Below are 24716 nucleotides of genomic sequence, written 5' to 3'. Positions count from 1 at the left end.
TGTCAGCCAATCAGAAGCGAGTATTAGCGACTTGTGGTTGATTTCTTGAACACAGATGCCACTTAGAATTGATAAAAAAAGAGTCTCTAAAACGTCTGGAACAACCCTTTTCCTACCCAAAAAGGTGTTTTCTATAGCTGATAATTGGATGAAAAAGTCTGAATTCAACTTAAATCTAAAAAGAAGCAAAATCTGGATATGATTTAAAAACAGGGATGGCACTGAGAATTGATTAAACTAAAGTCTTGAAAATCAGCTAAACTCAACATTTTCCTAAACAGAAAGGTATTTTCTATGGCTGCAAATAGGTTGAAAATATTTGCAAACAATCGCAAATATTATGCTGCAATTTTACAACTGATAGATCAATGTTAGCTGTAGCAAATCAGATTACTCTGCTTGTTTCAAGGAGCACATTAGCAATCAATCACTAATTTGCAATTAATTTCAAGACTCATGATTGATTTAGGGATCAAAATGGACTTGCAATTGATTGCAAGTTTTTACAACACCCCATAAGTCTGAAATGTAGCATCCCTGTGAATAGAAGGGTTAGGTCTGCGATAGGATTTTTTATTCAGAATACTGCAATGGTAATTGATCAGGATTAGAATTATGACCCAGACTACAATTCACTGTAGTTTAAATGTGCAGAATGGTTGCTGGAACAAATGTCCTAGAATAATAAAAATGATGTTATATTTGACCCAAAATGAAGTTAAATTTGACCCGAAATAATCATTGCTTCGTTATGGAAGGTACTGAAGAGGCTTGGTGGAGTTTCTCTGGAAGTTTAATCTAGAAGTTCACTATTGCTCGAACACTGCAGAAAGAGAGAGAAGAGAGAAGCAATGTTGAATAGCCACTTGGTCTGGTCTCTACGGCAAAGCTTAAGCACAGTATGCTGCTCCAAGTCTGTGCAGCAGAGAAAAATTGCATCGAGGCTTAGGGCGATTTTGCCCTGAAAGGTTCAAGAGCCCTGGAAAACAACAATAGTGCCCCAGGAAATCCCCATTCACTGATAGCAATGTTAAAGCTTATCCAATGTTGTAAATACATAATGCAATTAGTTTATTTAGTGTCACTTTCCCTTATTCCTACTAAACAGGATAAAAGCCTACTAGTTAGCAGCTATGTTAATTCTTAAGGTTTCATTAGATTATTCCTTGTGTATCCCTCTTCTAGCTCCTTTTAAGACTGCATTAAATAATAGAGTAAAATTGTACTTTAAAAGCATAGATTTCATTCCATAGAAAATAACAAGTGCTTTCAAGTTTGGTGTTGGTGATGGCAGCACAGGCAAGATTGTTTTTCCTGGTTCAAATACCTTTGCTTTAATACACCAACACCAAACTGAACTTGAAATCACCCATTGACATTCTCATACTGACCTCTTCCCAGCATGCATCAGATCGAAGGCTTCATTTATTTTATCGAATGGCAGAGTGTGCGTGATAAACTCGTCAACTTTGAGCTTTCCATCCATGTACTTGTCGACCAGCTGAGGTACTCCATCACGAGACTTGAACCCTGTATAACGACACAAACCACAGGATCATGCTTTAATATGGTTCTCATCCCTAAATAGGCCTCACGGAAGGCCCTCACTCCCCTTGAAGTTTGGCCGCGACACTTCCTGACATATATCTTCAAAGTCTTGCGCAAAATTTGAGACCAAATGTGACACGCCCGTGTACATGCATGCTCGAGGTCAATTCAGTAATTTGTTGCAAGTCACAACCAAAATTGCTCACAGATTGAATGCAATTCTACCACTACTGTCAATTCAATTGAGAAAATTCAATTAATTCATACTATCAATGATCAGAATATTATCCGTAAAATACATTTAAAAACATAGAAAGCAAGTGACATGCAAATTCATTTTGATTCCAATCCTTTTTTATATAAATCTATTATCTTATCGATTTAAAAAAATAGTAATGACAAAGAGATTCTAAGATTAGCAGTTCTGGGGTTTCATCTATAGATACATGTAGATTCGCAGGCGAATTCTAACTTCATTCAGAATCAGAATAATTCATTTATATCAAATGAAATATGATTTTATAAAATTTGGCTATGCAGTGCCATAGATTACATAATTTTCTACCACCATGTCAATTTTCCTCACGATCATGCAATGTGTGCTTTAGATCAACAGTTTTAGAAACTAAAAACCCAGATCAATAAATGATTCAAGCAATTTAACATTTTCTGCATATGTATGGCAAGTTCTTGAGATGCTACTGAACAAGGCAATTGCCATGAAACCATTTAATGAAACCAAAATTCTCCACCCATAATGAGTCCATTGTCCTGCAAAGCTGTTTGCACATTTAGAAATTAAAAATAAATTTGCAGTCATCAAATTTTTCGTTTTATCAAGGCTTCATTTTAAATCACATTACTTGCAATATGTAAATTCATGCAGTTCACTGACACTATTAAGAGATTGAGGTAATAACTATTTTCCTCCTCCACCTCCTTGCGCTTCTCCTTTTTCTTCTTCCCCTTTCTCTTTCTTTTAATCCTCCTCCTCCTCCTCACTTTTATCCTTCATCCACCTCCTCTGTCAGCAACTGCAAATTTGTCATCAATGTTCGATTGGGGAACAAACAAAAAAGAGGCGTCAGTCTTGTTTGCAAAGTATTAAGATGTTTCATTCTGGGCAGGGTTTTTAGGCTTCTAGCTAAGCCCACTTTAATGCTGGGTAAAATCTGAAGATTTGAAGCTGTGAAGCAGAGTTTTACATTGAAAAATTTTTGCAAGAGATCGATGGTGTCTTCGGCAAAATAATGCATGCAGAACTTGCAGTGTGTAAAAATTATGACTTTGCTAGCTAGCTACAAGATTGAATTGGTACATATTCAACAAATTTTAGTTCTTTGTCCAAAAAATTTTTGCCGGGAGGCACATACAACCCAAGATCAAGGTAGTAATTTGCAGTGTCGAACGGCTCCGCCCGGCTTGACTAGAACCCTGGCTCTTGGACAAAGTGACATGGGATGTGAGCAAGCGATTTCAGCAAATTAAACAGGATTGCCAGACAGATGGGCAGCACAAAAACAAAATGCCTCTAGAAAGTGAAGGCATGAAAATATGTTTTCATAGGAGTAGAAAGGTCACTCTCCCAAAACCATTACAATGCATGTAAATCATGCCTCAACAGCCCCATACCATTGCAAAATATCAACACAGATAAACTGCACACTGCATCTATCCCAGGGATCAAGCTCCATGGAATTTCATTCAAGATGAGCTGTTTCCTTGCAACCCCTTGACTGATTTTCTATCTTGTTACCGAAAGGTGTGCAAGACTCATCCAATGTGAACTGCAACACAGGACAGGTACATTGCAATTACAATTTTAAGACAGGAAGTGGGGGTGCAGAATGACCGTCCTAGATGGCTATGGGATTTACTAATGTTACGGCAGTACAAAAGACTAGTTTGTTTATTCAAACCAAAGAATTTCTTGCCAACAGTCACATGCATGTATGTTGTGTGCAGCCCACCTATCCATATTATTGTCTCAGGATGTCACACAAACCATGCTAATGTGCAAAGCTACAGACCAACTGAGAGGATGATTTAATGTTTCCTAAAGAGCGAACCTGCCTTATCGTTAAAACAGAATGAAACACTGAGAACAAGTTAGCTTGTGTAAAAATAAGTGAAAAATTCAATTCAAATTTTAAAATACAAACAATACAATGAAAAGTTTGAGAAAAATTTAACCAACAATAAGAGATTAGGTGGACATCCTCCAACTGCTAATGCGACCAACATACATGTATGTGACATCACACTTGTACAGCTTCCCAATAACTTTGCTACGTAATTTACTTCAAGTACCACCTTGATCAAGTCTAGCCATTCATTAGGTGTTTCTTTTTTGATTGGATGACAAGTAATCGAGGGCTCATATCATATATCATTGATAAAGAGTTTGTACTATCATTGGAATGAGCAAAAATATGTTTGGAGGTATATTTCCAATGTACAAGGGGATGAGTTGTGTGTGGAATCACAGATCTTGATCGTATTGCCAATGGGATGATCTTCATAGGATTAGTGATTCTGATAATCAAATGCTCGTAACTTTCTTCATGGTTTTGTCCACTTGTTCTCAAACTTTCATTGATCTTATTCATTGATTTTTCTGTTTTCATACAAAAACTTTTACCTGGAGCTTTGTTCTCTTTTGAACTAAGCTTTTAGTCAACGGTGATTGCAAAGACTTACCTCCGAATGCTGTTCCCTTCCAGGTGCGCCCCGTAACCAGTTGAAATGGCCGGGTAGAGATCTCCTGACCTGCAGCAGCTACCCCGATGATCGTGGACACGCCCCATCCCTTATGACAGCTCTCAAGAGCAGCACGCTGTCCAGGATAAAAGACAGAGAAAGAGGATGATAGACATACATGTAGCAAGCGGGGAAAAATATAGGGCGAGAACAACCAAGGCCCCATCTTACAAAGAATTACAACTGATGTGATCAACCTCCAATAAATACGATCAATGTCACAGTTTCATCTGCAGGAAATTTGCACAATGTCCTAGATAAGCAAAGAGAGCCACATTGAGATTTAAAGAAAATAATGTGAATGAATTTATATCACATCTAGAAAATATTTTGAAGAGACATGCAGCTAAGACGTTGATGTTGCTGGCCTTCCATAGTTGTGGTTGATCGGATCAATCAAAACTCTTTGTAAAACAGGGCACAGGTAACAGAATTGGACTTAAATTTGGTTATGAATGCATTTTGGCTTAACCCTAATACTCCCGGGGGGGGGGGGGGGGGGGCCATAATGGCCCCCCCCCTCAACAATTTTCGCGATATATCTGCTGCGCGAAATTTTTTCACCTCGCAGCTCACTGACTTTTTACATTCAAGTCTCGCGCAAATTTTGAGACCAAATTTGTGATGCCCGGGTACGCGGTTACGACATTACGCAACATTATGCAAGTGCATGTCAGACCCAAAATTGCTCATAAACGTGATTTCATGTACAAATCCAATGCAAATTGCGTATTTAGCCAAAATTCATAAATGTTTCATTATTTCTACTTTTACTGATTAAACTTAATTAATTTTGCCTTGTTTATGATCAGAATTATGTCTGGAACAATTTCCATTGAAAAAACAATAAAAAACAAAAAGTAAAAAAACAAAGAAATACATAAGTAATTCATAAAACAATAAAATACATAAGAAATTTATTTCCAAACCAAATTTTTTTTGAATTACGATTGTTAAGAATGCTACAAAGAAAATTTTTACCAAAAATTAGCATTCTAGGAGCTTTATTTAGTGAATTAGAGCAAAAAGTATGATTTATGCATAAATTAGCATAATTAATTCATATAAAATAAAATCTCATTATTTTGGAAAATGTTACCATACAGCTTTGTAGATTACATCGCACACTACCAGCGTGCAAATTTTTGCGTCGCTTGCGCGATCGGCGGCCGAGATCTTAAGGGGGGGCCATAATGGCCCCCCCCCGGGAATGACAAGAATCAAAATACCCCGGGAGATTTAGGGTTAAGTGGATAAATGCAAGTCTCCAAACTTTGAACCCCAATGCCCGGGGCTCAAGTCTCAGTGCAGCACATGTGTCCTTTGGTAATACATAGTTCCCAGTCACGATTTACGCTGCGATCAAAATGGTGGTCTCAATCACAGAGTAATCACAGTGATCGTATCAGATCAGTCATGGCAATCGTATTGATCATAGAATTTTTTTTTTAATGGTTCAAAAAGTTTTGCAATCAGGAATACCAAATAGTCAGGCAGCATATGTCATTTACCTCGACAAATTGGCTAAGTCTGATTTTTCAATTTTATGTGATTGGTGACATCACAAGGAACAACTTCCAACTTGGTGACAAATTTCTAATGGTCATCTTGACCATGTTAGGGGTCAAAATGATGTCAATAGGGGTCAATTTTTTAAATTGCCCCAATTCTGTCAAATGACACATCAAATTGTTTGTCTTGTTATACTGAACAAAAAAGTGTACACAATCATATACTCTTGACCTCCCGTTAAAAAGTTATGACCGGAAATGTCAAAGATCAATGAACTTTCGTTCAATGGCAAATTACACTGAAGGTGTTAAGAAAGCTCATTTTTTCCGTGTTTTTATGCATGTGTGTACTTTTTTATTCTCGATTTTTATAAGTCCATCGTCAGAAGTCCTTATCCAGAAGATATAAAGGGTCAAGACAAGGTCAGGGAAAGGTCAAAAGGTCAACAAACTTTCATTGGAGGCCAAAATACACGTCTAATATAGCGGTTAGAAGTTTAGAAGTCTTATTTTTCGTGGGTTTTTTATTTTGAGTCTATATCTAAGAAGATATTTTATATACAAAGGGGGTCAAATATGCTTATTTAGGAACAATATATCTACAAAACTAGAACATCAAATTTGGCAAAAAATCTCATGTCTCATTAATTATGCTAATTTATGCGTAAAATCATAAGTTTGCTCTAATTAATAAAATAATGCCCCTGAAATGCTAATTTTTGTTTCACATACTCTAGATAGGCATCTGATCAAATTGATTTTAAAAAAATTTCAAAATCAAATTTATTTTCTTATGTATTCTATTGTTTTCTAAATTTCTTATGTATTTCTGTGTTTTTCGACTTTTTGTTTTTTATTGTTTTTTCAATGGAATTTGTCGGGGACTTTATTTTGACCATAAACAAGATAAAATTAATTGATTTTGAGCAGTAAAAGGAAAAATAATGATACATTTATGAATTTTGGCTAAGAACACTATTTGCATTGGATTTGTACACAAATTCACGTTTTTGAGTAATTTTGGGTCTGCATGCACTTACGAAATGTTGCTTTATTTTGGAACCGCGTACCCGGGGGTCACAATTTTGGTCTCAAAAGTTGCGCAAAACTTGAAAGTAAAAAGTCAGCGAGCGACGCGGTCAAAAAAATTTGCGCAACGGATTTATCGCGAAAAATGTCGAGGGGGGGCTGAATCAGCCCCCCCCCAGTCTTTTTAGGGTTAATACCTGGTTGGAAGGAATTCCTTGAATGCTTGAGCATCACGTCTGGGTAGCAGTGCTAAAGCTAGAATAATAGTATTCAGAGCTTAGAAACATTGTAATGAAGTACTTTTTATTATTGTTCACTATTCCAGGGGCTGATCCATCTATCGCATGGGGGAGGGGGGACAAAGAAACTCTTGTTTGGTTGAATTTCATTACTCAACTTTTTTTTACAGTAGATAGGAGAGGTATGCTTTTTAGATAACAGTTTTCTAAATCTTTATGTATTTACATTGAAACTATTTTCTTTTTGTTCTCTTGCTTTTAGGTGCATTAATGGGAATGTCCCTGCTTACCCACCCAGTCGATCATTAGTTCCTAATCCTCTCTCTGAAATATGAGTAAAGTCCAAGACTTCAGATGATAGAGCTATTCGGACAAAATGCACCAAAATTGTGGAACGACCTACCTCATATTAGTTCAATAACAGACTTCAACAGATTCAAATCTGAGTTAAATACATACTTTTCTAAGAAGCGCTTGTATACAAAATTATAACAAATCTTACACATATTCATTACTATATGCCTCTCTAAGAATTGATTATTATTATTGAGGGTTTTGCATCAAGTTCTTCATAGAGAATATTAGATAAGGATATTAATACAACTCACCATGGTGTGGATATTCCCGACGCACTCAAATGTATAATCCAGACCGCCATCGGTCATTTCCACCAAGACCTGTTGTGAAGGTCTGTCGTGATCCTTGGGATTAAAGAACTCGGTTGCACCAAACTGTCTAGCTGTCAGAGGATAGGAATAATAGACAATAGCACACATCTTCCAGGACATAGGTAAGAATTATATGCATGGGATGAACAAGGTACCTTTGGCATAGTTCTACCTATTTCAAATTTTTAACAAAAGTATTATTATTCTAATGCCTGGGCAAATTTTGGCAAAATTATGTGGATTATATATTTCATAAGTCATAAACCTATAAGAATTGCAGTAGAATTCATTATACAAAATACATTCAAACTGTTTGACTGATTATTCAAGCATAAATATATGTATGTAACAAATAAAACCAAGTGTGTGAGTGGTCACAAATAAAAAGATCTGAAAAAAGCTGAAGAGTATTGAAAAAGTCTGAAATAGAAAGAGCTCCCATACTTTTTGTACAGAGGAAAGCCAAATATAAGCTTAAATTCAGCTAAAATCAAAACAACAAAAAATCTGAAATCAGATAAAAATCCAAACTCTCACACTCCTGTAAAACTCATACCATTACATGTACTTGGGAGAAAATATTCTTTTGGGCTACCTAAAAATAGGTATGTACTTATGACAAGGACTTGAGCAAAATGTCAATATTTTGTACTCACTCCGTCGTACACGTAGAAAGGTCAAACTACAAAGTATTGTTTAAAACGCTTAAAAGCTTTCTGACAGGATACTATAATTATGATCATGTGTAAAAATGATTTATTCCTTTCCTTTGATGTATATAATGACGATGATGATGAAGAAAAAGATGTTGATCAAAATGACAACTGATAATGATGATAATGGTTATTGATGATGATGATGACAATCCTGACAGTGAAGAAAATGACCACGTAGAATGTTGTTGTTGATGATGGTGACGGTGGTGATGGCGGTGATGATGATGGTGATGATGATAATGACGCTGCTGCTAATGGTAATGATAATAATGATTACCAAGTTTAATAATGATCATGGTGGTATTGACAACATTGATAATTGTGAAGTTGATGACCATGTTGACAGTGGTAATGATAATGATAACGATGATGATAGTGGTGGTAGTGATAGCAATGATGACAACGATGATGATTATGATGATGACAATGATGACGAAAATGAAAGTTACGATGACGATAATGACAATTACGATTGTCCAATTAATAATAATGGTGGTGAAGATGAAAATTCTGATGGTGAAGATGTCTACTAGTACCTTGACAGTGCACACGATAGCAATGGCAGTCAAATATTTTACTTACATGTACATTTTGTATGATTCTTATCAAGGTGCCAAATTGAAAATTATTCAACCATGACCACAAATGCGATCACTGTGTCATCAATGCAATGCCCCACTCACCAATCTTTTCCTTATCTGAATTGATGTCCACAGCGATGATTCTTGAAGCACCGGCAGCCTGACATCCCATGATCACGGCTAGACCTACGCAGCCAACACCCCACACTGCACAGGCGGAACCTTCCTCCACCTATTAAACATATGGGTAGAAAAACGCCATGTTAGTAGCATGAACGGTAAATTGCCTCTAGGTCTACTCTACTACACTAGTACTCACATTTCAACTGATTTTCAGGTATTGTCATCTAACATCGAATGGAGGGTTTACGTGTGTTATTTGTTTTGTAGCCATTATGTATTACCATTCACTGAATATATGTTTTATGTAATAATAGCTTTATGTTTAATATGATATTCTGATGTTTATAATAATTATCAAAGTTACGAACGAAACAAATTTCTGATATGGATGAATAAAAACGAACCTTGAACTTTGTCTATTTTCCGTTTGGTCTAATCCTACTTATTCTTCAACATTTTCTGCTAAAAACCATTTAGTCTTGATAATTGCCAGTTACTTCACTAACCATTTTGGCTATTTTCAGTAAGGCTATATCTATTTTGTCTAATATCTTGGTCGTCCAAAATAATAATAAAGCAGAAATGCAGCGCATGTAACAGCTGCTCAGCTAAAGAAAGGGAAATTATGCTGCATTACTGTTGAGTGCTTTCCTTAAGAGACTTTTAATAAAGTAATAAGTGCTTCAATGCCAATACGATTAATATTGATATGATTGATTTCAAATATCTGGGTCGTGTGGTCCAGTGGTTAGAGCATTGGACTCATAATCGCAAGGTTGTGAGTTCGAATCCCAACTCTGCCATTGTCTCCACTTTGATAAAAAGTCCCGAGAGTGATATCTGTTGTCTATAACGTCAGCCACTATGACTGATTCACCTAGACGAAAAACGTTTCATAGGTAATTGGTTATATGCCAGCTTGGCGTTTACCAGCAAAAAATGCTGTCCTGCCGAGTTCCTACGGGAGTTACTACAAACAGAAACAAACAGAAACAGAAATATCTCACCTTAGCTGTATTGAGGGCAGCTCCATAACCGGTGGTAATACCGCAACCCAACAAACAAACCTTGTCCAGTGGGGCCTTCTCATTCACCTGTACATGTATATTGAATCAATAGTCAGATCAGGGATGTGTTACATGAAAGGATTTTATCCAACACATCCTGTTTTTTCTGACAATTACCATAGTAACAGTACATCTCAGCCAATCAGAATCAAGGAAAGCTGTCAGATCTGACAACTTGTTAGACAAAAAATGTTGATGAAACACTTACCAGGGATGTGTTTCATCAAACTTTCTATGATAACAAATTTGCAATAACATCAGAAGCTATCATTCAATCTGATTTTCCTGTGCTCTTCTTTGTATATGGGGGTGAAATTCCCCAAGCCCCTGTTAAATTTTCCCTTGATGTGCAACTAACGGGAAGCACCACTTGGTATTTCCTGGCAATATATACAGCATATTATGCTTTCTTCCTTTATTGTTATTCTAAATTCTTCATATATCCAAGTTTCAAGAACTAGATCCGTATACTTTCAAAGCCACAACTTTTCAATTACTTAATCTTGGTTAAGATTTTGATGTTGATTCCCCCAAGGTAAAGTGCATTGACCCCAAATGACCTTTGACCTTCATCATGTGACACAAAACATGCACAGTATATTCAATGATACTTGATTTAAGTTTCATGAACTAGATCCATCAACTTTCAAAGAATGATGGCAATTCAAAAGATATCCCCAACATGGTCTAAGTTCATTAACCCTAAATAACCTTTGATCTTGGTCATGTGACCTGAAACTCGAGCAGGATATTCAGTAATTCTTGATTCCCCTCGTGTCCAACTTTCATGAACTAACTCCATACACTGTACTTTTTAAGTTATGATGACATTTCAAAAACTTAACCTGGGTCCTGGGTTAATATTTCAGTGTTGGCAACGCCGCCACCATGGTGCCTATAAAGTATTCTCCATCTGCTATGTAGCCGGGACAAAGAAACCCCCCAAATTAACAATTTTCTGCCATCTATCTTCCCATATAAAGATCTCATATAGGAACATTCAACAATAGAGCAAAGTGAACAAATGTAATATTGCACGATCACTTGAGCTCACATGTTTGTTTTGACCAAATGTGTATCTGTAATTCAACAGAGTATTTGCATTTTAAAGCTGCTCCGCAAACAGCTTTTAGTTCAGAGTACTATTTGTTTTTACATCCGCAGGACTCGGCTTATATTCAATTGAATTCAGACAAATTAAGCTGATCGAATGGCCTTGAATTACAATCAAATGAAATACAATCAATGCTAATTTCAAACTCAAATGCATATTCTCATACTATGAACAAAGAATAAAGTTTTGATGATATATGATCAATAAAAAAGCTTGAAAAAATATCTCATGCAAACATAAATTAGATGGAATTTGTAATTGCAATGTAAACTGTCTACTGCAAAACTATGCTTCGGGGCTCCTATTGTGATAGAAAAAAACATGAAAAACATTAAACCAGTTCCAAGACGGAGATATAGGGCAATATGGGAAAAGCAAAAGTTCATATTCATTATCATCACCATAATCACTACAATTATCATCTTCATCATCATTGCCATCATGATGATCATCATAATATATCATCCTCCTCCTCATCATTATCATCACCATCATCATCATTACCACCACTACCAACACACCAAGATCATAATCGGATTTTCATCTGTTGGCATTGATAACCGTTTCATCACAAGATGATAGGAGGCCAGGGAAAATGAAACAAAGATTTGTTTGAGTTAGTTACCTTGGCGACTGAAATTTCAGCAACGACGGTGTATTCTGTGAATGTGGAAGTTCCCATGAAGTGGTAAACAGTCTGTCCCTTGCAGGTGAAACGAGAGGTCCCATCAGGCATCACTCCAGCTCCTTGGGTAGATCTATTAAAGGGGGAACACGATATTCGCTATTAATAGGATCACTTTATAATCAGGGTATACTTTTTAAAAAATGCTTTGTGCATACTGTGTAATCTCAAAGTTATGATGGCAAGGTGATGGGCACTGAAATTTAGATAGTCATAAGAAATAATGATACATAAAATTACATTAGTGACTAACCGCCTATTCATACGGTAAAAAAATATAATTTGAATGATGATTCCAGTGAAAAATACAGCTAATGAATATTTAGCACGTGTGAAACCATACTAGAACATGATTAGAATATCGAATGCTAATCACAGTCACGATAACAATAGCAATCATCATACAATGATTCAAGATTCACATGTGAAAAGGGCCTAACTGTAAAATGAGAAGGCTATTTAAAGCATTTCATTCTCTTTAACTTGATTCCAAAAACATTCAATTTGGATAATGGCATCATGTCTCAGAAATTCGTTAAACATTTATTTTCCCCTCAAAACCCTGACCATTTTGGGGTGTGTGAATGCAGTGAAAAGGGAGAAATATTTAGCTCTGTGTGTGGTCATCCTACTAGTCATTCATGCCAATTCATAGGTTACTGGTAGGTTTGATTATATTTGAGTGAGGGGAAGGCAAACCATCCCCCCCCCACGAAAAAAATTCATATATGAAAACGTATTTTCTAAATTATTTAATTTATTCATCATGATTGCATACTCAACAGTATGTAGGGGGCATGGTAAATTGCCAATTCGTCCACTGCCAACTTGTCCACTCACCACATGGTCTACTTTCATTTAGTCTAATGCCATTCTGTCCAACATTTCGTCTACCATCCATTTGGTCCAATAACCATTCGGTCCAATCATCACTTCATCCAGGGCTCGACACTAGCGGCGGTCCGACGGTCCCAGACCGGTAAAAATCGCTGTCGGGCCAGTAGATTTTCAGAAATAGGAAGATTTACTGGTCCGACATGACCAGTAAAAAATATCATTATCGGGCCAGTAATTTTTCCAAAAATAGCAAGATTTAAGGGTCCGACATGACCAGTAATTAAAACCATTGTTGGGCCAATAACTTTTCCAGAAATGGTCAAATTCACAGCAAACCATTTCCCCCCGTTAAATTCTGCCATTCACACACAAAATACACACAGAATGAATCGCATGTAAGTGTTACTATCTACCATACAGCATGCATACAGTGTACATGTAGTCAGCCACACAACCCACATGGTAAATTCTCTACTGGCCGCACAAACGAAGCCTGGCTAAACTCTGGTAGAAATCTCTCACAGAACTGTCAAAATTCATGGTTCATACTCATGAAAGGCTCTTATAATGTCCATATTTCCTAAAAATTGGAGTAACTCTGTCATTTGTTAGCAGTAAAAGGAGAAAATTTCACTTCTGTTTTGGTTCAAACAGATCGGGTTTCGGGTGATATCGTCTGAATACATAATAGCCCCACATATGCATTTATGTGTGTGTTGATACAGTAGGTATCTGACTTTCTTTCGTAGCTATTTTAATTGAGCCAAAAAGAAACTGATGAATTATTTATGATAGTTTTAGCTTTCTTCCTCTGTTTTCTTCATATCTTTTTTTTCTTCTTAATCTCTCTTTGTTTCTTCCCTCATTTTTTTTGTTACTGTCTTTCTTTTTTAATTTCCCTTTTTTTCTTTAATTCATTCTTTCTTTCTATCCTTTTATAAAATATTTTCTCCATTTCTTTTTTCTCTTTCTTTCTGATATTTTCTTTCTTTAGTTCTTGAGTCCATCCATCCTATATTCATCTCTTCTCTTCTTCCTTTCTTTCCTTCCTGCTTTTTACCCCTTTCTTCCCTTCATTCTTTGTTACTTTCTTTCTTTCTTTCTTTCTTCCATCCATCATTTATTTACCCTTTCTTGATTTTTTTAATTTTTTTTCTCAGCCCTTTTTCTCTTTCTTACATTCATTCCTTCCTTTCTTCTGTCTTTCTTTTTTCCTTCCTTTCATCTATTCTTTTACCTTTTCTTTTTTTTATAATTGCTTGCTTCTTTCCTTCCCTTCCATCCTTTCTTTATTTCCTTCTATCTATCATTTTACCTTTCCTTTATTTCTTCCTTAATTCCTTTCTTCCTCCTTTCAATCCTTATTTCCTCTTTCTTTCTTTTGTCCGTCTTTCCATCTCTCCTTTTCCCCTTTCTTTTTTATTGCTTCTTCTTTCTTTCCTTTACAACTTTCTGGATTTGTTCTTTCTTTCTGTATTGCTTGCTTCATTTCTTTCCTTCATTTTTTTCCTTTTTTTCTTTCTTCTTTTTGTTCCTTCCTTCTTTCTTCCTTCCTTCCTTTCCTTCTTTAGTTCTTTCTTTTTTTTCTTCCTTCACATCTATCCTTTCTTTACCCTTTTTCTTCCTTTTAAATTCTTTCTTTCTTCATTTCTTCATTTCTGTCTTGCTTTCTTTTTGTCCTTCATTTCCTTCATTTTTTTTGGGGGGGGGAGGGGTAACGAAAGGCTAGAAAAATAAACTTGCGCCTTTTTTTAATGTTTTCTTAACTTTTTGGGACCAGTAGATTTTAGGTTCGGACCAGTAAAAATTTGAAAAACTGGGTTATCTACTGGTCCGACATGAATAGGTTGGACCAGTAGAAAAAATGGGTTAGTGTGGAGCCCTGCTTCATCTAATCACTGGTTCGTCTATGACCATTTCGTCTCATAACCAGTTAGTCTAATATTTGTTTTATTTTCAATCATTTCCCCCTATTAACACTTAGTCTAATTAGACCAAATGGTATATAGACTAAATGGCGATTGGACTAACTGGTAATTATACGAAATGGTGAGTGGACGAAATGGCAATTAGACCATGTGAATATTGGACGAACTGATGGTAGACCATATGATAGCAGGCGAGTGGCAATGGGACGAATTGGCATTGGACCAAATGAATGGACCAAATGAAAATAAACTAGGGATATATAGAATGAATCTGTAATTTTATAGCATTTTTCAAAGCAACATATATTTAAAAAAATATATATATATACCTGACGACACTACACAGGTTGGTCTTCTTGCTCCTGCAAAACTTGCAATCATAGCACTGTGGAATGTAAAGAGGTACAACGTGGTCGCCGGGTTTGACGGAAGTGACGCCCTCGCCGATACTCTCGACGATGCCACCTCCCTCGTGGCCGAGGATGCAGGGAAATTTGCCCTCGGAGTCGGCTCCGCTGAGCGTATAAGCATCGGTGTGGCACACACCAGTAGCCGTGATCTGCATGTGGGTTTGAGACATGAAAGTCCAGAAGTATTAGCTGAGAATTCCTTTAGAATTGGAAAGGGGAAATCATCTATTTAGGAGAACTAAAAAGAGAAAAATATCATATATCGGGGGGGGGGGGGGGGTAGCAAAACCCTCTTCTAGTTTTCTTAAAGCAATACAAATAAGTGCAAACCGGCGTATATATTTGGGCACAAGGCAAAAAATCATTTTGTTTTCATTTTGGGGGGTACTTCACACAACTTACTGCCTAAATCTGCAACATTGAATAAGCTTTAGCATTGCAATGAATGCGAATTTCCAGGTCGCCTTACTTTAAGTTTTCAAGGCCCTATTCATTTTGTGCTATATCCCCCCCCCGCATAATTTTTTTTCTGTTGGGCACTGAAAAACAAAAGAAAAAAAATTTGAAGGAAAAAAGAATATTTCCATACCCTGATGCGAACTTCCCCCTTCCTTGGAGGTTCCACTTCAACCTCCTCAAGAGAGAGAGGTTTCTTGGGCTCCCATGCTACTGCAGCACGGCAAGTGATTGTCTGGAAAGAGAAAGAACAAGTAATTGGGTAATCCTGGGTTTAACTTTTAGGGGCATAAAATATTGCACACAAACTTGGTCGTTAACTTCACCTCACTCATCCCAGCATATCAAACTGTTCAATAATTGATGAATTAACGGGAGCCATGCGAGTGGGGCAGCTTCTGAATGGAAATTTTGTCATTCAGAGTTTCTATAGAACTGAAAATTAGGTCTGAAAAAGGGGGTCATCAAAGCAGCAGGTTCCCATACCACCACCTGTTAGTGCCCCCCAGCCCGGATCGTCCCAGTTTACAGGGACTGTCTCAGTTTTCAAATATTTCTCCACACATGATATCTAAGAAAGTTTATTCACCTGTCAATTGCCAGCACCAATCAAGTGCGCCAGACCTAGTCATTGTAAACATATACGGCAAGTGGTAAGTAGACAGTGAACTGGGGGACATTGATAAACTTTTTCTGCAATCGCGGAAAATGGATGGAATTCACAGAAACAGCCTTGACAAATGGAAAGTGGTTTTTCAAAAGAAAACCATGAAAAACCTAATTTTCTTAAAATGCACAGTGCATCAAAATATTTACATTATCCAAGTTAATTTTGATGAACTTTCCCAAAGTCAGAAAACAGATACAGTGATACGTTTGTATCGGACTTCAAAATCAAAATCGTGAAGTAGCCCCCAAAATGAAAACAAAATCGGTCTTCATAATGGCTTGCATTGTGTGGCCAGCTGCTTGGCCACATTATGCATTATGGGGCGTTAATTCTGATGATGAAGTCAGATACGTATCCATGCAGTGCACAACAGTCAGATAGAGTCGTGTGCAGTCATGATTGCACAGAAGAATTAAAATAAAGATCGTGTTTCATAACCATTTGTTTGTATTTCGTCTAGCCGGAGTAATTTATGTCGCCGTTCTGTGCTTTGTTGACTTTGCTATGGATATCTTCCTGGCTTTGATGTCTTCTGTATTTTCTGATTTTGTGACCCTTTTCCATTCACTTGTAGTTGTACTCGTTTCATACTTCCTGCTCTAGACCATCTATTTGACCAGCGCGAGTAATCTCACTAAACTGCCCGGTAATTTGTACGGTATTGACTTTATACAAACGGAATTGCCACTTTTTCTTGTGCACAATTTATGGCTTTAACATATACAGATAATTGTTAAGCACGTTTAACTGGTCTGTAGTACTGTACTGTCAGTGTAGTGTAGTTTTGCACTTGCAGACTTACAAATTCAATAGTCAATACAGATGTACAGACGCACACATGCCCAATTGTCAATTCCACACCAAATCGCATATTTCTTTGCAATGTTCTAAAGTTAGATCTACTTCAGTTTAGACAATATCGGTACCTTTCCAACTGTATCAGCCATGTCAGTATAGAAATCCTGTTCAGTTTCTGAACCCGTAAAGTTTAGCTTTGATGAAGCGGACAATTTGTTCTTCAGACTCCACTCAAAACTTTCAATGCAGTGCATGCAGCGCAGCGAACATGTGGTATCGTATGCGGCGAGGCGGTGGGCACGGCGACCGGGCCGCGAGCATCCGATATCCCCCAATCCCAGCGGCTGCCCGAGGAAGGCGCTTGGTCAGCCACCAAGGGGCGGGACCCGCTGGAGGAGGGAGAGGGACGTGTGCAAAGCTTTAACGATTGTAATTTGGCCCAGGGAAGTAGTGTCGTCTGCAGCAGCTCTGTGAGAGCTGCTGCAGACGACACTACTCAGGCCTGACGCATGGAAGCAGGAGACCGTCAAAAACACTAAAAACACGGATACGTCGTGTCGTAATTCAATTTACTACACGACGTAAATAATTACGTCGTGTAGCAATTCGAATTAATACTACACGACGTAAATAATTACGTAGTGTAGTAACACGATGTAATTACGTAGTGTAGTAATTCGAATTACTACACTACGTAATTATTTACGTCGTGTAGTAAATTGAATTACGACACGACGTATATCCGTGTTTTTGACGGTCTCCTGCTTCCATAGCAGGCATTCTAGTCTTTACTCTAGACATGGTTTTGGTTATAGTGTAAACTCGTGTAAACTGTGAATCTCTTCTTGCAGATCAGACTATTCAGGAGCTAATTCTTGGGATGCAAATCATGCAACATCCTATATATACAAGTGTAAAGCCAGGCCTTTAAGGGATCGTCCACGCTGAAAATATTTATATCTTAAGATCGATAGAATTCACTGTGAGCAAAATACCGATAATTTCATCAAAATCAGATAACAAATAAATCATTGAAGTTTAAAGTTTAGCAATATTTTGTGAAAATAGTCTTCATGACAGGGGCGTCGATCCATTTTTCAGATGGGGGGGGGGGGGCAAAATCATGAGTAAACTAGTGCTGCAGCCGAACCGCCGAACCGAACGGAAGTTCGCCGAACTTGGCACTTCCGAACCGGACCGAACCGAACCGAACTCAAAGGCCTGGTTCGGAAGTTCGGTAAAAAAAAAGTATGATTGTATGCAATGCGTGAATGCGATGACTACATAGATTTAAGTATAAAATCAATAAAATATATATTGGTTAGTGATTGTGCACAAAGAGAATTCCACTCAATATATTTTTAAAATCCACTATGATAGCTCCCATCTTGTCTTTGATTGAACTGTTATCAACTTGAGAATATTTTATTAACATAAATATATTTTTTCTTGATAAAATGAGGGGGCATTTTGAAGCTAAACTCGGTATAAAAGTGTGGTGTAATTACGTATGCCGTAATCGATCGTGATCGTAATCGGACCTAATCATTTTGTATTTAATAAAGAAAAAGAACCAGACATAAATTCATTCCTCGTAAATGACAAAGTATGACAGTTTCGGTCTCGTGTTTGATTAAATTTTCATCATTTTCAATTTTTTTATAAACATGAATAGGCCTGGGAGTAAACATCGATTGATCGAATGGTTCGATTGGCATGCCGCCAATCACCAATCGATTAGCAAAATTTACACTAATCGAATGTTCGGCAGATCCCGATTATGACGTTGGGATACCTCTAATACCCAAGTAATAAAAATAAAATGACAAGAAAACAATGATGACAGCTGTTTTTTACAGGTTTAAAAATTATGTTACCGAGGTAATGTTTCAAAAATTATCAATGATTGTATCACATTCACAGTTACATACCAACATGATAGCGCTCCGAAACTGTTAATCCCACCCGACCTTGCCCTCATACACAAAATAAGTCATTGTGTGCGTGCACAATAATAAGTAAACACATAACCAGCTCACTTGAGCTGATTGGACCTTCGGATAGCCAATGAAACTTTGGGAAACAAAGAAGCGGAAGGCGTGTAGTTCCCTTATCAGGAAAGGTCATCACTTCAGAAATGAATTTACCCCTCCCCCATCTGTGTGTATGTGTGCGTGTGAGGGAAAGAGAGAGGGAAGGATAGGGGGTGGGAGCCGGAGAATTTCTTTCATGTTTCAGAACAATGCAACCTTTTTTATATCCCCCTCAAGGCCTCAACCAATGAAAACTACATTCCAACACGCGCCCGCCTTCACCAGTACTTTCTCGACTAGTCTCCAAAAATAGACCCAGTTATACATGTAGGTTCAAATGATAAAAAAATCGTTATTTTGAAAGGTATTTCACATGAAATATTTTTTTTTAATACATGTGTAGCATCGTGGGCAGTGCCACAAGTGGAGGCGGGGACATGGTGTGGGCAAGGGATGAAAATTTTCAAGTGAAATGCTCCACCTGGGCTCAGTCTCAAAGAATATACTTCATGAATGAGTTGTTTACGTCTTTGGACTCGGCGGGGCTGATTCATTTATATGCAGGGGTGTGGCACTTGGAGGGATGAATGCATAATACCAGGGTACCAGTATTAATTTAGGAAAGATTTTCATTGGGACAATAAACTGAAAGATTTAATCTCATTTCATGAAGTTTCTTTTGATATAAAAAAATCATGGAGAAGGGGGAAAAGGGCCTCATTTATGCTAAACATGTGACTTTGATGGAGATTTCTTCATGGGGGGGGGGGAGTCACCATAAAGTAGGACAACTATTGTGACTTAAAAGACGTAATTCCCGACGAACAATCGAATCATTCAATTATTTTTCCAGGAAATAATCGAATGGTAATAATGACAATCGTCCCAGGCCTAAACATGAATATATTTTTCCTTATAAAATGTGGGGACATTTTAAGCTTAACTCAGTTAAAAAGTGTAGTTGAAATACGTATTGCTGTAATCGGATGTACATTTAATTGAAAAGACATAAATTAATTCCTTGTGACTGACAAAGTAATGGTAAAGTATATTCCACCTTCTGAAATTTCCATATTAATATAAAAGATAAATAAATAAGAGATGAAGGAATGAGGGTGAAAAAAACAAAAAAGATAAAAATTCAAACCAAATCAACGCATGTTCCCTGATCGATGTTCCGGAAATGGTTGGTAAGGAAAGTTGAAACAGGAAGTCCAAACAACCTGCTCTCGGTCGCTATTATACAGGTAAAATTCGTATTCCAAACTTGAAACGTTTTTCCATTGTCAATATTTTCTTAAAAGTGGTTTAATCTGGCCAGTTACTGAGAATGAAATGATAAATTATCAGTTCCGTCTTAGTTCTGACGATCAACGCCGGGTGATTTCACAACACTAAAATATGCAGTACAGTCCCATGTACTCATTTTCGTGTTAGAAATATGTTTGAAGTCACGTAGCGTCGATCTTTCTGGACCAAGAATGGACTGATATTTATCTTTTTAAAGTAATTCATTGACCAGATTTTACCACTTTTCAGATAATAGGGACTTTCTAAAACACTCGTATTCTTTGGAATGTGAATTTTACCGGTATAATAACAGTTGAGTGGAGGTTGTTTGTCTACTATTTCGACATTCCCGATCAACACTTTCCAATTTGAGAAGCTGCGTTGGCAATGACATCGTAATCGATCATGATCATAGCTACATGAAATAATCGTGAAAAAAATATTCTGATCTTTGTAATTCTGTCTCTGTCCTGATTCTCTCGTTATCAATATTTTTTCTTTTGATTTTTTTTTTATTTTCATTTCAAAAATGAAAGTAGAAATGACTTATTTTTTGTTAATTAAAACAAAAGAAAGTTCAACAATTATCTTAACTATTCTTTTTAGAAACAAAATTTATTATTGATACACGACGGATCATGCACGAGGTTACTTGTTTGTAGGTCGGCGGTCTTTATTTTTTATGTGTTAAATTTAATTTGGCATTTATTGCCGAACCCCGAACCGAACCAAAGTTCGGAAAAAAATTGCCGAACCCTGCCGAACCGAACCGAACCCGAACATGCCGCCTGACTTGCAGCACTAGAGTCAACGTTCCAAAGGCGCTCGATTGTACAAAACACCCCCCCCCACACACACACACACACAGGTGCATGATTAAGATTGGTATCTAAAGGAACAATAGATGCGAGCGCGAAGCGCGTGCTGAAAATTTTGATATTTCGATCTGAAAAAAAATGACAGTTTAATGGACGTTTTTGATTAAAAAAAAAGCCAAGATATATATCCAACAAAAGATTATTGCAAATGGAAGCGGGTTCTTTTGAGGTTAGAACTGAAAACGGGACATTCTCGCTATTCACCTATTTAATCATGAAAAGTATGGGTTTTTTACAGAAATGATGCGACCCCCCCCCCTTTAGTTGATAACCTGTTTTTTTTTTTTTGCTTGTTCGTTAATATTAAAGGTCAAGTCTGCCCGCTCGCAAAATTTGATTTGTCAGGTACCTATTGTTGTCCTGTATTCCATAAAGTTTTCAAATATCCCTATTCAGGACAAATTGTCAAATCATAATAGCTAGCGCTAAAACGCTCACATTTTGATTGGTGATTTAATATGTATATATCTCAATATTAATTCTATAACAAACTACTAAAAATCCTCATTTCATGACAGTTTATCAAAAATTTCGGCCCGCGATTTTCTCTCGCATTGATTGTTGAAAATATATTGACTCATGCATCTTATTTCGTAATTACAAAAGTCCTTGAAATGTCCAGTTTTCAGGCCGTAATAAATTAACAGATTTCGCGCTCTCATTAGGCTAATTGAATCAATAAATAAGATATTAATTTAACAAAGAAAATTACCCCTTTTTCAGAATGGAATATCGACAAGTTCCATCTCCCGCTTAGGAAGAGAAATAGGAAGATATCATTTCATATGATGACATAATGTTCTTAGAATCTCCCTGTCCTATGTCAAAACTTTCATTAATAATAATGAAACATATCAGATCTTTTTTTAACTGTGATTCATATCCACCTCATAATTTTCCTACAAATTGCTTAAAACACAGAACTTAAATTGACCCTTTTTCAGATCAAATATCAAATATTTTAAACTCGAACTTCGCGCTCTCTTTATTGATTTTCATGATGAAAAACTTAAGGTATTTAGAATGCCCAGATTCCAGATCGAAATCTGAAACAGGCGCACCCATGCCTTTATTCAGATACCCGCTTGTTCTCTATTTCAGCCTATATCCAGTTTCAGATCAGAATATAACAAAATTTCTGCTCACCCTTTGCGCTCGCATTATTAATGTAGGAAAATACCAAGTTATTATACCCAATTTTTTTTCATGATTTACAAAACATGAAGAGAGTTTCCCGATTTTAGGTTTGAAATCTCATTTTTTCCCCCAATATTGTTTGGTTATATACTTATACCGTACATGATTACAAAAGTGCATAGAACGTTAAAAAAATTAAAGCTCGCGCTTCGCGCTCGCATTATTTAATCATTGAAATATATATCGTCTTAATGGCTAATTTCAAATCGTCCTTATAAGAGGTCCCTTTTCGACAAAGCCAGAACGCATTATCAAATTTCCTGCTGGCGCTTCGCCCTCGCAGTAATTATCTAGTTACATACACATCTTTTTCAGGTTTACAAACATTGCGCAGAATACAGTTCTACTGAATTTTTAGGACAAAATACATTGTAAATGATGGAATTTCAAAATTATTTAGCTCGCATTATTTTAATAGGGCTTATGAAACTATTACAAATTTGTATTGTTATAAGAATAAAACTAACAAATTACTTTTAGGACATGGGCCTTTTGCCTCCCCCCCCCCCCAAAGAAAACAAATCACGATAACGAAAAAAAAATAGAAAAGGAAAGGGAATAGGGTGAAATATAATATTATTTTCCAAATATTATGTTAGAATCTATCACAAACTTGTAGTAAAAATGTCAAAATTTTGGAGGGGGCGGTAAATGCACGCGAAGCGTGCCAACACTAACAGAGCGCGCGAAGCGCGCTCCCTAGGGGGGTGGGTGCAGTTTCCCCCTCCCGCGCGAAGCGCGAAGCTTTTAGTGTTTCATAAATTAAAATGAAAAGGAGCCGTTTCTCTTGTCTCTAGTACCTCCGATTCGGTTGACTATATTGCGATTTTGAACCTTGTTTTCAAAAGTGATTGTGAACGCACAAAAGAGGTATACAATGGAGGAAATTAAAATTATAATAACTCCGCGCGAAGCGCGGAAGCTAAAGTGTTTTATAAATTTTTCTTGCCATAAAAGGGTCCCGAGAAAAGGGTATTCTCAAATATATATTGAAACTTTTCTTGGAAAGAGCAGATTTGATTACAAACAATTTAGCATCAGTGCATATTTTTAACTCGCAAAACAGAGGAGAAGATTGGTAAAGGAAGATATTCCTCCCCGCGCAGAGCAATGAAACTCTGAAATTTCAAAGGGCGGACGTTTCATCAAATGTAGATATCTCTAATACCCAATCGTCTCTAATTCAATTGATTTTCTAAGATTATTGAACTTCATTACAAGGAAAATAGTGCGCATAAAGTTGAAACTTCTGTGATTTATTGAAATTATCTATCTATATAATAAAGGATGATAATTTTTTTTACTTATCCTAAAGCGCTTCATTTTTAATATAAAGAAACTTAAGTGTCATTCAAAATTTCAAACTGAGGGCGCAAAACAGGACAGGAGATGAATGTATACAGGGAAATGACATGAAGTTTAATACAATTTGATAAAAAAGAATTGTACTTTTTTATTTAATACGACACGATCGATATTCCATACCTTCCTCTTTTTAAATTAGGAACCTGTTTGCCCCCAAATTATGGTGTTTATAATAATGAGCTGAAAAGCGGGAGAAGCTGACTTTATGGAGGTGACGGCAGAAACTGATATAAAGATTTTACCCGCTCGGAGCCGACCAGACCAGAAGTTGCGCGATCAATTGAAAAAAAAAGATAACTTCATATATTTACTTCGGCCTAACCTTACTCAAATTCATGCCCTCATGTATACAATTTTAACTTTAACTGGCAAGAAGCACATAGCTGAGGTGGAAAAACAGGGTTAGAGAAAGGGTGGGGGAATAATGGAGAACTTCAATATTGTCATTTAACCGCGCGCAGCGCCGATGCAAAATTCATATATGAATTTAGAGCAAGAATAGTGAAGGAGTTTCTCTTTTGAGAAAAAAATAAAGAATAAAAAGAAAAAAACACAAAGCTACCTTTCTTCTCTTTCCTCCCTTCCCTTTTCCTTTTCTCCTCTCTTTTTTTCCTTCTTTTTTCCTCTTTTTGGGGACGTTTTTTTTTTTTTTTTTTTTTTTTGGGGGGGGGGCGACCACCCCCACCACCCCCTGGCTACGCGCCTGTAAACTGATACAAATGAAGCAACAGATACATAGCAGTGGCGTACAGATTTGGTATACGTGCGCTTGCCCCCCCCCCTCCCCCCCAAAAAAAAATCACCACCAAAAAA

The 24716-nt window shown here is 36.8% G+C and overlaps 1 protein-coding gene across 1 annotated transcript; it reads right to left on the bottom strand.

Annotated features, from left to right (window-relative positions):
- Window positions 1-515: 515 nt before the first annotated feature.
- Window positions 516-17437, bottom strand: LOC121431782 (alcohol dehydrogenase class-3 chain L-like). The gene is made up of 10 exons (XM_041629481.1): window positions 17269-17437; window positions 15806-15907; window positions 15136-15365; window positions 11982-12114; window positions 10183-10269; window positions 9155-9284; window positions 7696-7826; window positions 4249-4384; window positions 1392-1530; window positions 516-823 (listed from the first exon to the last, which is right to left on the bottom strand). Exons 1-10 carry the CDS (start codon window positions 17392-17394, stop codon window positions 799-801), a joined length of 1239 nt encoding a protein of 412 aa, XP_041485415.1. The 5' UTR covers window positions 17395-17437; the 3' UTR covers window positions 516-798.
- Window positions 17438-24716: the final 7279 nt, after the last annotated feature.

Source organism: Lytechinus variegatus, chromosome 18 (genome assembly GCF_018143015.1).
Source record: "Lytechinus variegatus isolate NC3 chromosome 18, Lvar_3.0, whole genome shotgun sequence".
NCBI lineage: Eukaryota > Metazoa > Echinodermata > Echinoidea > Temnopleuroida > Toxopneustidae > Lytechinus > Lytechinus variegatus.
This window is presented reverse-complemented; position numbering and strand designations above follow the sequence as displayed.

Coding starts and splice junctions, on each gene's coding strand:
- LOC121431782 (XM_041629481.1), bottom strand. CDS start 17,394: ATGCACTGCATTGAAAGTTTTGAGTGGAGTCTGAAGAACAAATTGTCC. Junction 7,827..9,154: donor TTCAGATAAGGAAAAGATTG/GTGAGTGGGGCA, acceptor ATCCTCTGACAG/CTAGACAGTTTGGTGCAACC. Junction 824..1,391: donor CTGATGCATGCTGGGAAGAG/GTCAGTATGAGA, acceptor CTCTTTCTGCAG/TGTTCGAGCAATAGTGAACT.